The sequence below is a fragment of the Saccoglossus kowalevskii genome, chromosome 13 (genome assembly GCF_978046115.1).
Source record: "Saccoglossus kowalevskii chromosome 13, keSacKowa6.1, whole genome shotgun sequence".
Classification (NCBI taxonomy): Eukaryota; Metazoa; Hemichordata; class Enteropneusta; family Harrimaniidae; genus Saccoglossus; species Saccoglossus kowalevskii.
The window spans coordinates 29,014,534-29,026,981 of NC_140653.1; the positions used below are offsets into that span (position 1 = coordinate 29,014,534).

The window sequence follows — 12,448 nt, forward strand, 5'->3', positions numbered from 1 at the left end:
CTGGTCCTTTTATTGCGTCTGTTGAAGTTGGGGGAGGTTCCATGTTTTCCTTGTCTGTTTCCTCTTCATCGTCAGACGGTATTAGTGTTTCACAGCCACTGATCAGAGCTACAATGCCCCCATCAGATAAAAGTTCAAACGTGGGAATATCATCGTCAGCAGTAATCCAATCCATTAATGTATTCTCAGTATAGTCCGTGGCCAAATTATTTGAAGCGACAGTGTTGATCAGCTGAGAAACAGATTCTTGTTCGGGGTTATTGACGATCTCGTTATTGGTGGACGGTTCTATGCTAAAAGCAGGTCCAAGTCCTTTCATCCAGCACTTCTCAATTGACTTTGATTTAACTTGTCTCCATGCCTTTGCAGTTATGTAACACGTGTCTTTGATCATGTAGGATTTCAACCTCGTGTTCAGTGATGAATACTCTGGATCCAGCAAAAGCTGCAACAGTAGTTCGCGGCGATAATTTGCTTTGAATGATCTGATAATGCCTTTATCCATTGGCTGAATTTTACTGGTTGCGTTTTTCTGCAAAAACAATGCTTCAATTTGCCCATCTTGTGTTACTAGGGCATCTTCACGTGGGTGAGCAGGGCACTGATCTAAAAGCAGCAATGCTTTCGATTCAAGTCCGTGCGATGACAAGAGGCGACGTACACTTGAGACGAAATGGTTAAAATCAGTCCTTGAACAAAAACTGTGTCATCCATGCGTTTCCAGAAGCCATATACACAAATTGTCAGTGTTCACATGATGAAAACAACGTGGTCGAAGACTTTTTCCAATCACAAGGAGTTTAAGTTTGTGACTGTCGGTCTTATTAGCAGTAAACATGGCAGTAATCCGCTGTTTATTTTGTTTGTGTCCAACATTCTGTGGGTTACTTGCCGATGCTTGTGTCTTGGATGGCAACATTTTCCAAAATAAACCTGCTTCGTCAACATTATAATTTCGATAATTTCTTTCAATTTTCTTGGAAAGTTTCTTGCAGCCTCGCTGGACAGCGTGTCTATTTTGCCAATGCCAGAACCACTCAGCGCTGGCCTCAAAGTCGAAGTCCTGTCCTCGCAATTGTTTAGACAGGATTCGAGCCTTCTCTCGTATGATGGGACCAGACAGTGGCGTTCCTGCAGATACATATACAGCTTTATCGATGTCTTCATTGTCTGCCAGTTTAGCTCGTTTTCGTACGAGTCCAGATTCCTGGTCCACATCAAAAATAAACTTCCTCAGCTTAGTTTCGTCTTTCACCCATCCGCGAATAGTGGATTCACCTACGCCAAGGTCACATGCAATCTTCGCCTTGGTTTCACCTTTCCTTATTTGGTCGATCGCTGCAAGTTTATCTCTTACGGAAACGCTTGTTAAATTTTGTTTAGACATGCTGCTCAGTTGAAAACTTGAGATCAGAATGAAGCCAGTGGCCGTTTTAGTGAGTTTTTAAACATGTTCATCAAAGTAAACCTGAAAGCCTGACTGACTGAAAGCCAATCACACTTTCACACCTAGCCATTGTTATGTTCACTCGTTGACCGCGTACTCGCGGTGTGTACCGGCATACCTACGGTGCCAATTGATGGCACCGTTCGTAATCATAGTCTGCCAGTCGGCATGCTTTTTTCATTGCTGATTTTACAGCTGTTTAAAACTTCGCACATTTATGAATAAAAACAAAAAGACTCATGCACAAAGAAAAAAACTGGACATCAAAAACAATACATGTACAGACCCGCCAGAAAGTATTTACGCACCACACTACAGGCAGCTACTACCTACGATATCATACAATAAAATAAACTCAATAACGGTTTGAATAAATATATTTATATATCTAATAAAATATGCGTTTTTACACACAATAAAAACAACAAAATTGTCATTGTCATGCCGGATTGAATAAAAACGGCAGTCTGAACGAAACAGTGAAAAAACGTTTGAATTCTCTATGGAGAATACCGTGTAAACGCAAGCTCATGAATATTCATGAAGACGTAGAACGCGGCGATTGTCAATAATGTGTGTGTCCACCTCTTCGCTGGATGACTTCTCTGAGCCGTTTTGGCATGGTATCGACGAGTTTCCGACACATGTTCACCTGGAACTGTCCCCAAGCTTCCATTATACTCTCGTATAAATCCTGGATGTTAGCAACTGGTCGGGAATGCACCTCTAAATCGATCAACTCCCAAAGGTTCTCAATGGGATTCAAATCTGGAGACTGTGCAGGCCAATTCAAAGTGGTAAAGTTGTCGAAAAGATATCCGTACTCTTGTGGATTATTTAGAAAATCCCTCACTGCCAATGCTGTGTGAACGGGGGCATTATCCTGTTGGAAATGAAAATTGGGTCCAACGAGTCTTAGTGCCAACGGTATCATTTCGTTTTGCAGGATATCCAAATATTTCCATCGGTTCATGGTCGTCGGTACACGGACCAGCGACCCTAAGCCGGTAGCCGAAAAACATCCCCACACCATGACGCTACCACCACCAAATTTTATTGTAGGTTTAATGCATTTCAGCTCGTACTCTTCACCTGGTCTCCGACGTACAAATAATCTTCCACGGCTATGAAACACCGTAAACTTTGATTCGTTCGACCAGATAACTTGAGTCCACTGCGCCGGAGTCCAGTCGATGTGTTGTCTGGCAAATTGCAACCGCGCTGCGATGTGTCGAGGTTGTAGTTTTGGTTTCTTTTTTGCAACACAGCCGCGAAGATTACCATCCTTATATAGTCTTGATTTTATAGTGCTCAAACTCAATCTTTTCCCAGTAAGTTGATTAAAATTGGCACGCAAATCACGGGCGGTGTGAAACCGATTCGTTAAACTAGACCTGATGAGTAGCCGGTCTTCGCGCTGCGTTGTACGCCTTGGTTGACCTGATCGACGACGATTGCCCATACTACCTCGCAGACGAAGTTTTCGCAAGTTGAAACGTATGGAGCCTTCAGAAATTCCCAGTCTTCTTGCAATTTCCCTATTAGACACTCCTTCTGTATACAGTGCTTCAATGTTCCCTTTAGTAAATTCTGACAATTCCCCAACTTTCGGCATGGCTCAATGTTTGTAAATAAAAATTACATATCTGACACTATGACCTCGATAGGAATATTCATGAACTACAACTGACAGGTATTCCCGCCCAGAAGCGCGTGTTGAAATAATTTCAGCTTCCCAATTGGTTCAAATTTGCATGAGAAAGGACACGACTATCGCACATGTTTTATAGCGCGAAGTTTTAATGAGATGCAAATGATATGCAAATGAGCGCGCTCCCATAGAGTTAACCATGGCGATTTTCGCTCACTGAAAAAACGTCTACATACAAAACAAGCAGCCTATCGGCTGAGATAGCTCCGCTGTTAGCAATGCACATTTCAATTAAAGAACTGAAGACATCATTAGAAAATGAACAATATGAATAGTATCAAAGCAATCGGACTTACAGTTTTTAACAAGAGGTCGAAAATATCACTTTTTACCAAAAATTACAAAAATATTCACCAAAATAAATTAATTAGAGAATTGAAGACATCATCACAAAACGAACAAATCTGAGAGAGGTCCACATGTAGTACCTATATATGTAATATCAAAGCAATCGGACTTACAGTTTTCAACAAGAAGTCGAAAATATCACTTTTTACCAAAAATGACAAAAATATTCACCAAAATTAGAGAATTGAAGATATCATCACAAAATGAACAAATCTGAGAGAGGTCCACATGTAGTACCTATATATGTAATATCAAAGCAATCGGACTTGCGGTTTTTAACAAGAAGTCAAAAATATCACTTTTTACCAAAAATGACAAAAATATTCACCAAAATTAGAGAATTGAAGATATCATCACGAAATAAACAAATCTGAGAGAGGTCCACATGTAGTACCTATATATGTAGTATCAAAGCAATTGGACTTGCGGTTTTTAACAAGAAGTCGAAAATATCACTTTTCACCAAAAAATGACAAAAATATTCACCAAAAATAGAGAATTAAAGATATCATTACAAAATGAACAAATCTGAGAGAGGTCCACATGTAGTACCTATATATGTAATATCAAAGCATTTGCACTTGCGGTTTTTTACAAGAAGTCGAAAATATCAGTTTTTACCAAAAATGACAAAAATATTCACCAAAATTAGAGAATTAAAGATATCATTACAAAATGAACAAATCTGAGAGAGGTCCACATGTAGTACCTATATATGTAATATCAAAGCAATTGCACTTGTGGTTTTTAACAAGAAGTCGAAAATATCAGTTTTTACCAAAAATGACAAAAATATTCACCAAAATTAGAGAATTAAAGATATCATTACAAAATGAACAAATCTGAGAGAGGTCCACATGTAGTACCTTCATATGTAATATCAAAGCAATTGCACTTGCGGTTTTTAACAAGAAGTCGAAAATATCAGTTTTTACCAAAAATGACAAAAATATTCACCAAAATTAGAGAATTGAAGATATCATCACGAAATTAACAAATCTGAGAGAGGTCCACATGTAGTACCTATATATGTAATATCAAAGCAATTGCACTTGCGGTTTTTAACAAGAAGTCGAAAATATCAGTTTTTACCAAAAATGACAAAAATATTCACCAAAATTAGAGAATTAAAGATATCAACATGAAATGAACAAACCTAAGAGAGGTCTACCCAAGGTACATATACACCAAGTATCAAAGCATTTAGGCTTGTAGTTTTCAAGAAGAAGTCGAAAAAGTAAAACATTGACACGGACGACGGACGACGGAGACGGACAATCACTCATATGATAAGCTCCGCTCGACAAAGTCGACAGCGGAGCTAAAAACTAAACACAAATCAACCATTTTATTTTGACTAAAATGCACTAGTTCTTCTTAAATTTAGTATATTTTAAAGTCAACACATCATGTTACCCGGAATTGTTATTTTAGTTACGAAAACGATCAAATGACAGGTGCGTAAATACTTTCTGGCGGGTCTGTACATGTGTACTATGATTTTGGGAGCCATGGTGATACCCGCGACTTAGCCGGGACCGCGAGTTATTGAGGCGTGAGTTATCGAAGGGCCACTGCATATTTTAAATTACCATATTTTATTGGTTATTTTTGTATATATCGCCTTAAATATACAAAAATAACAATAAATAACATATGTAAATTAAATAAATAAATAAAAAAAACAATTGGATTTTAATTTGATTGCTACCACACTTGTTCTATTAGAAACTCATCTAGTAAAGACAACATCATGTCTTCATGGGAAATAAATTTCTGTATGTGATCCACACGCGAGAATGAAACTAGTTCTGACCAATACTACCCAATGCAATGAACACTTCATGATGACCATGATAAGGCGCGAGGTTATCAGACACATATTTAAGAAAATACAAAAATGCAGTACAGCCTACAGACAGGGGATACAGAAGGAAACAGAAAAAATATTATCCTAACTAATCTGTCACAAGCTCCCCGAATTGTTTTTTTGTCAGAACAATATTTGCTAGTCCATATTATCCTTACTTTTTGTCTAAGAGGGGTTGGGCAATCCATTTCTTCAATAGTCTCTGTCCAAATCGAGTTGTTGTATGGTCTAACATCCAAAACAAAGTACCTTTAGTGCCGCCATCCAGCTGCAAACAAACATACAATTAACCTGACATAAATTAAAGAATATTATTACATATGTACTGCAGTTCATTTTGATTCGTCCCTGAAATCAAAATCGGTATTTCCACAACCCATATGCAAATGAGGTCTGAGAGCAAAATAGTACCAGGAGTACCGTTTTTCGAAATAAACAATATTTAGAAGTACGATATTTTCCCCTTGGGGTACATGAATATACTTGCCGAGTGAAATGAAATTTGAACAACAGTAATGGTACATTTAGGCAGTCACTTATTTTGACTCAAACTAATTTGCATATCACTCATGCAATAATGTTTTCGGTACTTTCACGGTCAATATGCAAATGAACATGGTATTTCCATTGGCTACCGAACTATTTTTATTCTTTAAACACATTTTCGTCCACTATTTTATCTGGTTCAAATCGTTCAGCAACATTTTTGGCATGTCAGATGTACTTCACATGGAATACTACGATTGGGAGAACTTAATGTATGTTGACCACCTGGAAAATGAGTTTTATAAACCTTGAAGGGCTCTCCGAAGATCCACCAGCAGTAAAATCAGTGATTACTATGTAGCCGCAACCATCAACATCGAGATACCAGGTTTCTGCTGGCGACGTTGCGGCGTTACTGAGTTCGAAATACATGTAAAGATTATTAATGCCAAATGAGCAACATTTTAACCGGTAACCAAGACTCGTTCAATCCACGACCAGCAGGCAACATCACAAAAGAAGTTGTAGCTTGCAACTCAGCGACGACCGCCGTCGACGAAAGTCATCTCGTCAGTGGAGTATCGTAGTTGCACGGCATGTTTGCCAATACACAATTCAGTGAAGGAACTTTTAACTTCAACAAAAACTGTATTGTAGTCGTCCAGTCCATGTTCTGGTTCTGTCGTGGCCCCAACTAAACGCCCACGAGTTACTTATTCAGACAGTGATTCAGATTAGACGTATGATTATTTTATTTCCACACAGACAGTGACACGCGTTCTACATTTTTCTATCATGATTTGTTGCAGTTGTTTCTTTAATACGAAATAATCAAATATGGAACATATGTAATAATAACAGAACCCCAGACCCTCCCCGTGGCTTTCGTTGTGTATGTAAGTTTCGCTCATGAAAGTACGGCTGCAGGATACACCGCACCACTCCATAGGCAACGAAAGCCATTGGGAGGGTGTGGGGTTCTGTCATAGTTTCATAATTTCAGAGTGGGTAAGAACGTTCTATGATTCCTAAACTCATCAACACCCATATACAATTAATCTTTGAGAGCACCTTGTATTTCTCTCCATGCTTTACTCACATCATTTGTAAATATTTCCAAGTTCTTCAAAGTACATGCGTTTAACTTCATGTAATTAGCACCAGGAGTAAAAGGCTTGACGTTGCTAGGATACAAAATATGGTAAAAGATTAGGGTATTTAGTGACAACATAATGTAGAATGTGAACACAACTACTGTTCTATTCAAGATCAGAGAGAGTACATTATTGAAAACAAGAAAAAGGAAAAAAGATGAGGTGGGATGAAGGAGGATAATGATGATGAAAAATGATGTTTTGTGTTTTCAACAGTAGAGGCTATATTGTACGAGGAGGAACAAATTATGATTTTCTTGGATTTGTGAAAAATTTTCTCTTACAAAATTACACTGCTCATCTATTAGGCTATGCAGCTTTCTAAATTGAAATTGTAAGAATATAAACATACCTTGTCAGCTTTAAGACGTTCTCCAAGTGAAAATCCTGTAAATACTTGATGAGAGCAGCGTAGCAAGACAGAACAGATTTCGGGAGATTGACAACCTGCTGCAGTTTGTTACCTGCAAAGAGAAGAATATAAATGTGAGAAATGGTACCAAGCTAAGTATACTACAGATGAACTGGCTACTAAACTAAGGAGGCTCAGAATGAAATAAATGCCACACTTAATTGAGCATGCTCATAAACGAACTACTGTAGATTGAAAGTTGGGCCAATGTTATCGGTTATGCCATCAGCCGATGTGTATATCTCAGGGCAGAAAAGAGCACTTAGAAAAATACACAACAGTTACATAATAAATAGTTATTCTTCTGCTCCATATCAGAATAGTTGATGAACAATACCAATGACTCGGGGTATTTGGGCGTTAGCATGGAATAGAGGTGTGTAGTTTGATATACACCACTGTTTTGAACAATCATGTTGAAAATCACCCTGTTCATTCTTTGAGAAGCAGCCTGGACACGTTTTAAGAATCAGAATTTAGCATTAGTGAGGAACAAAATGGTCGCCAGTCAGGCATATTTGATCAACTGGTAATGAAAATTGCATGCATATGTAAATCAAAACTCACAACCATGTGGAAGCTTAACCAAAATACTTGCACTCCACAGCCATACTTAAATATGCTCCCGTGAAATCCTAAAATATTGCATTACAGTGCAGAATTTAAAATTTTGTTATTATGATGAGAACATTCCACATCATTTGCACAATATGGATGTACATCTTATTCTTTCATATAATGTCTTACCAAACAGAAGGGTATCATCAAATGAATAATTAATTAGACGGATAGTGACATCACATTACCTGGTGAACTTGCTTGAGACGTGGAGTCGTCATTTACATTTCCACCGCCATAATCGTCGTCATTATTATTGCAAAAATCTGATATTGACTGAAACGCCGAATTATAATGAAAATTCTGATCTTCCATTCTCTCAATTCTTATTCTGTCTTCTTTCTTGATGCTGTGACATTTAGAAGAAAATGTCGACAAATAAGGTCCAATTATTACTCTTAATGTAAACATCTGTCACTATAATCACATACAATGTTATAACTAAGCTTTAGTGAAGACCATACCCAAGACCAAAATCCTAACAAGCTGTCAAAAAACTGATTGCCTAAATGCCCTTACCTGTGACATTCCTGTACTTTTAATTAGTTTTGGCCTTGCAATTTGGTGTCCTCAAGGTTCCGAAGTCCAAGCTTAGAAAACAGGTACTAGTTACAGTGAGAATTGCTAACCCCAAATGCACATAGCCAGCTGATAAACTTTACAGACAGCCCCTATGAATAGTATATAATGGAATCTGAAGGCTATAGTGTACAACAGTAATATACCGGACGAATGAATAATTTTGAAAATTAAATGACTTACCAACTTGCAGTGACAGTCCTCATGAGTTTCTCGGTATGTTCTGATAATGTCATTGGGAGTAAGAGTTCCACTGGTTGTATGTGGCTTATTCTCATTTCCAATTCACTGCGGGAGGTACCATCTACAAACTCATCATATATAATGTCGCCAGTACTTGGTTGTACAGCCTGAAATAGCGAGTCACTAAATATCATTAATATGGTAGCATGAAGTACAAGTACAGGGGGAGGGTGAAGCAACGACAAAAAACAACATCAACATCAACATCAACATCACTTTGTGTACAAGTTTTACAAATAAAATTGGAATTTGTATCAAGGGGCAGGATTTACACAAAGAGTAAGCTTACAATGTACTCACTTCACGTATAGGAATCAAAACATAAAATTTAAAACCAGTGTCAATTTCATGGTTTACAGTATTGATCAAACACACAAGCAGCCAATCCCTTTGATTACTTGCTTGGTTCAATGCTTTAAATGCATCATTTTTATGCACCATTTTTATCCATCATTTGTCCTGGTTAATAGAACAACTTGCTAGCAATGGTATCACAGTAGATCACAAACTAGTGCTGATCAGTAAGAGACATTTGTTCTTAGACATTTGTATGTTGGTTGCAATGACATCACAGTGTGACGGCCCATTCCCTGCATGTTGGTTGCAATGACATCACAGTGTGACGGCCCATTCCCTGCATGTTGGTTGCAATGACATCACAGTGTGACGGCCCATTCCCTGCATGTTGGTTGCAATGACATCACAGTGTGACGGCCCATTCCCTGCATGTTGGTTGCAATGACATCACAGTGTGACGGCCCATTCCCTGCATGTTGGTTGCAATGACATCACAGTGTGACGGCCCATTCCCTGCATGTTGGTTGCAATGACATCACAGTGTGACGGCCCATTCCCTGCATGTTGGTTGCAATGACATCACAGTGTGACGGCCCATTCCCTGCATGTTGGTTGCAATGACATCACAGTGTGACGGCCCATTCCCTGCATGTTGGTTGCAATGACATCACAGTGTGACGGCCCATTCCCTGCATGTTGGTTGCAATGACATCACAGTGTGACGGCCCATTCCCTGCATGTTGGTTGCAATGACATCACAGTGTGACGGCCCATTCCCTGCATGTTGGTTGCAATGACATCACAGTGTGACGGCCCATTCCCTGCATGTTGGTTGCAATGACATCACAGTGTGACGGCCCATTCCCTGCATGTTGGTTGCAATGACATCACAGTGTGACGGCCCATTCCCTGCATGTTGGTTGCAATGACATCACAGTGTGACGGCCCATTCCCTGCATGTTGGTTGCAATGACATCACAGTGTGATGGCCCATTCCCTGCATGTTGGTTGCAATGACATCACAGTGTGACGGCCCATTCCCTGCATGTTGGTTGCAATGACATCACAGTGTGACGGCCCATTCCCTGCATGTTGGTTGCAATGACATCACAGTGTGACGGCCCATTCCCTGCATGTTGGTTGCAATGACATCACAGTGTGACGGCCCATTCCCTGCATGTTGGTTGCAATGACATCACAGTGTGACGGCCCATTCCCTGCATGTTGGTTGCAATGACATCACAGTGTGACGGCCCATTCCCTGCATGTTGGTTGCAATGACATCACAGTGTGACGGCCCATTCCCTGCATGTTGGTTGCAATGACATCACAGTGTGACGGCACATTCCCTGCATGTTGGTTGCAATGACATCACAGTGTGACGGCCCATTCCCTGCATGTTGGTTGCAATGACATCACAGTGTGACGGCCCATTCCCTGCATGTTGGTTGCAATGACATCACAGTGTCACGGCCCATTCCCTGATTGTTGGTTGCAATGACATCACAGTGTGACTGCCCATTCCCTGCTTGTTGGTCTTCTGCAAGAATCGCATTGACACTATTTGATGATGTTTTTTGTCGTTGTTACAACCTCTCCCTTTGGCAATATTTGTGAAAACACAACAGTTTTCAGTATGCTATTACCAAAGAAACTTACAAGTGAAACAAGATTCCGAGTGAATTTCCATGTTGATTACGTGTAAAGAACACAAATAGGCCAATAAAGTACTTACCATTAAACCAATCTGTATCTGTCCAGACTTCAGTGATTTTGTCTTCATTTCAGTAATACAGAGTAAATAGTTAGTACAGGTAGATACACTGCTTTCAGTACTGCCTGATGGTTCTACATGTACACATACATAGTTAAAGAAATTATTGTTTGCCTGGAAATGGCATTCATTACACCAACCACGTAATTGCATTACATAGTTCCCGTTAGTTTAATAAATATACCCCAGTAGTTTGTTTTTTTTTCATCTCAATTTAGTTTGGACATATATGATCAGAACATGCATAGTATGATATGAATGGTATGAACTTATTAGAGGGGGAGGGGGTTTACACAAAACTAAGGGTTCCATACTATATTAATCTATCATGCAGGAAATTAAAAAAAAGTATGAAATCATAGCATCAGGTTAATTGATGTTCAATCTGTGTTCATCTTGAATCTGATCGATGTGCATCAAGGCATTCATTAAAACAAAATAGCTACCAGTCAGCCATTTTGAATCCAATTTGTGAACAAAAATGACATGCTCTATGTACTAATACCAGAATTGCTTGATTTTGATGAATTTACAAGCACAAACAATGGCAGCAATTTGGCCATCATGAATCATGTTGGATCATGTTACAAATGGATGATCATGTTGCCCAAAACATGTGAAGTATGAATGTGATTAGACCAGGCATGTCTGGGATGAAGGTAAATATGCATAGATGCACACACAGAGACTAAATAGGGACTAAAAATACACAGGGATAAGAAGAATCTACACCAAAACAATGAAATTTACCTTCTGTAAAAACTGTATCCACACTCATTCGAACAGTCCCTTATAATTGGGGTTCCAGGCTACTAATCTCATTTTTAAACACTTTCCTTTTTTTACAATGGTCACATAAGCACTGCATGTGTTTGAATCCCATGACTAAAAGCAAATGTTTTTAAAAATGCAAAACATTTTTTGTTTGCTCAGTTTAGTACAAATGGTAGCTCCAGCAGTGGTGAACATGTTTTAGCCATAGATGAGAGCACATTTGTATAAAACTGACCATTATATTTACAGTTTGTTCATTGATGTTCAATTTCCAAGGAAAAACAAAAAAAATCTTGTATCTGGCCACAAGAGGGCAGTCAACTGCAAGAGTAGAACCTCATTTCCCCAACAAGAGTTTTCTAGAACTTTAGTAGCTTTTCAAAATAATTTCAATGTACAACGTATTCAAAAAGGATATCTTCCCCGATCAATGTAGATTTTGTATAAAGTGCTGACAAACTTCTTGTAAATGGTGCATTTTTATTATCACCAGCTGCTTTCAACGCTGCAGTCTCGGTTTGTTTAACAACGCCGACTTTATATCCGGCACTGACCAGTCGTCTCACGTGGACAAATAATCTGTGGACTGGCACGCTGGCTGTCATGAAATTATGATCCAAATGACAGAAAATGTTCAGTTCTTTTGCTGCAATCTGTGGGAGTTAAAATAACAAATTTGTTTTCAGTGAATTAGCATTTTCTGCTGATATTACTGTTTCAATTTATTTTATTTTC

The 12,448-nt window shown here is 38.8% G+C and overlaps 1 protein-coding gene across 1 annotated transcript in view; it reads right to left on the reverse strand.

Annotated features, from left to right (window-relative positions):
* LOC102809104 (DNA mismatch repair protein Msh3-like) overlaps window positions 1-12,448 on the reverse strand; it is a 49,988-nt gene that overhangs the window by 32,446 nt on the left and 5,094 nt on the right. The window contains exons 5-11 of the mRNA XM_085507177.1: window positions 12,132-12,366; window positions 10,901-11,019; window positions 8,809-8,975; window positions 8,235-8,395; window positions 7,369-7,480; window positions 6,962-7,046; window positions 5,535-5,644 (exon numbers count right to left, since the gene is read on the reverse strand). Coding sequence (XP_085363303.1) covers window positions 5,535-5,644; window positions 6,962-7,046; window positions 7,369-7,480; window positions 8,235-8,395; window positions 8,809-8,975; window positions 10,901-11,019; window positions 12,132-12,366 — 989 coding nt within the window. The remainder of the gene's footprint in view (window positions 1-5,534; window positions 5,645-6,961; window positions 7,047-7,368; window positions 7,481-8,234; window positions 8,396-8,808; window positions 8,976-10,900; window positions 11,020-12,131; window positions 12,367-12,448) is intronic.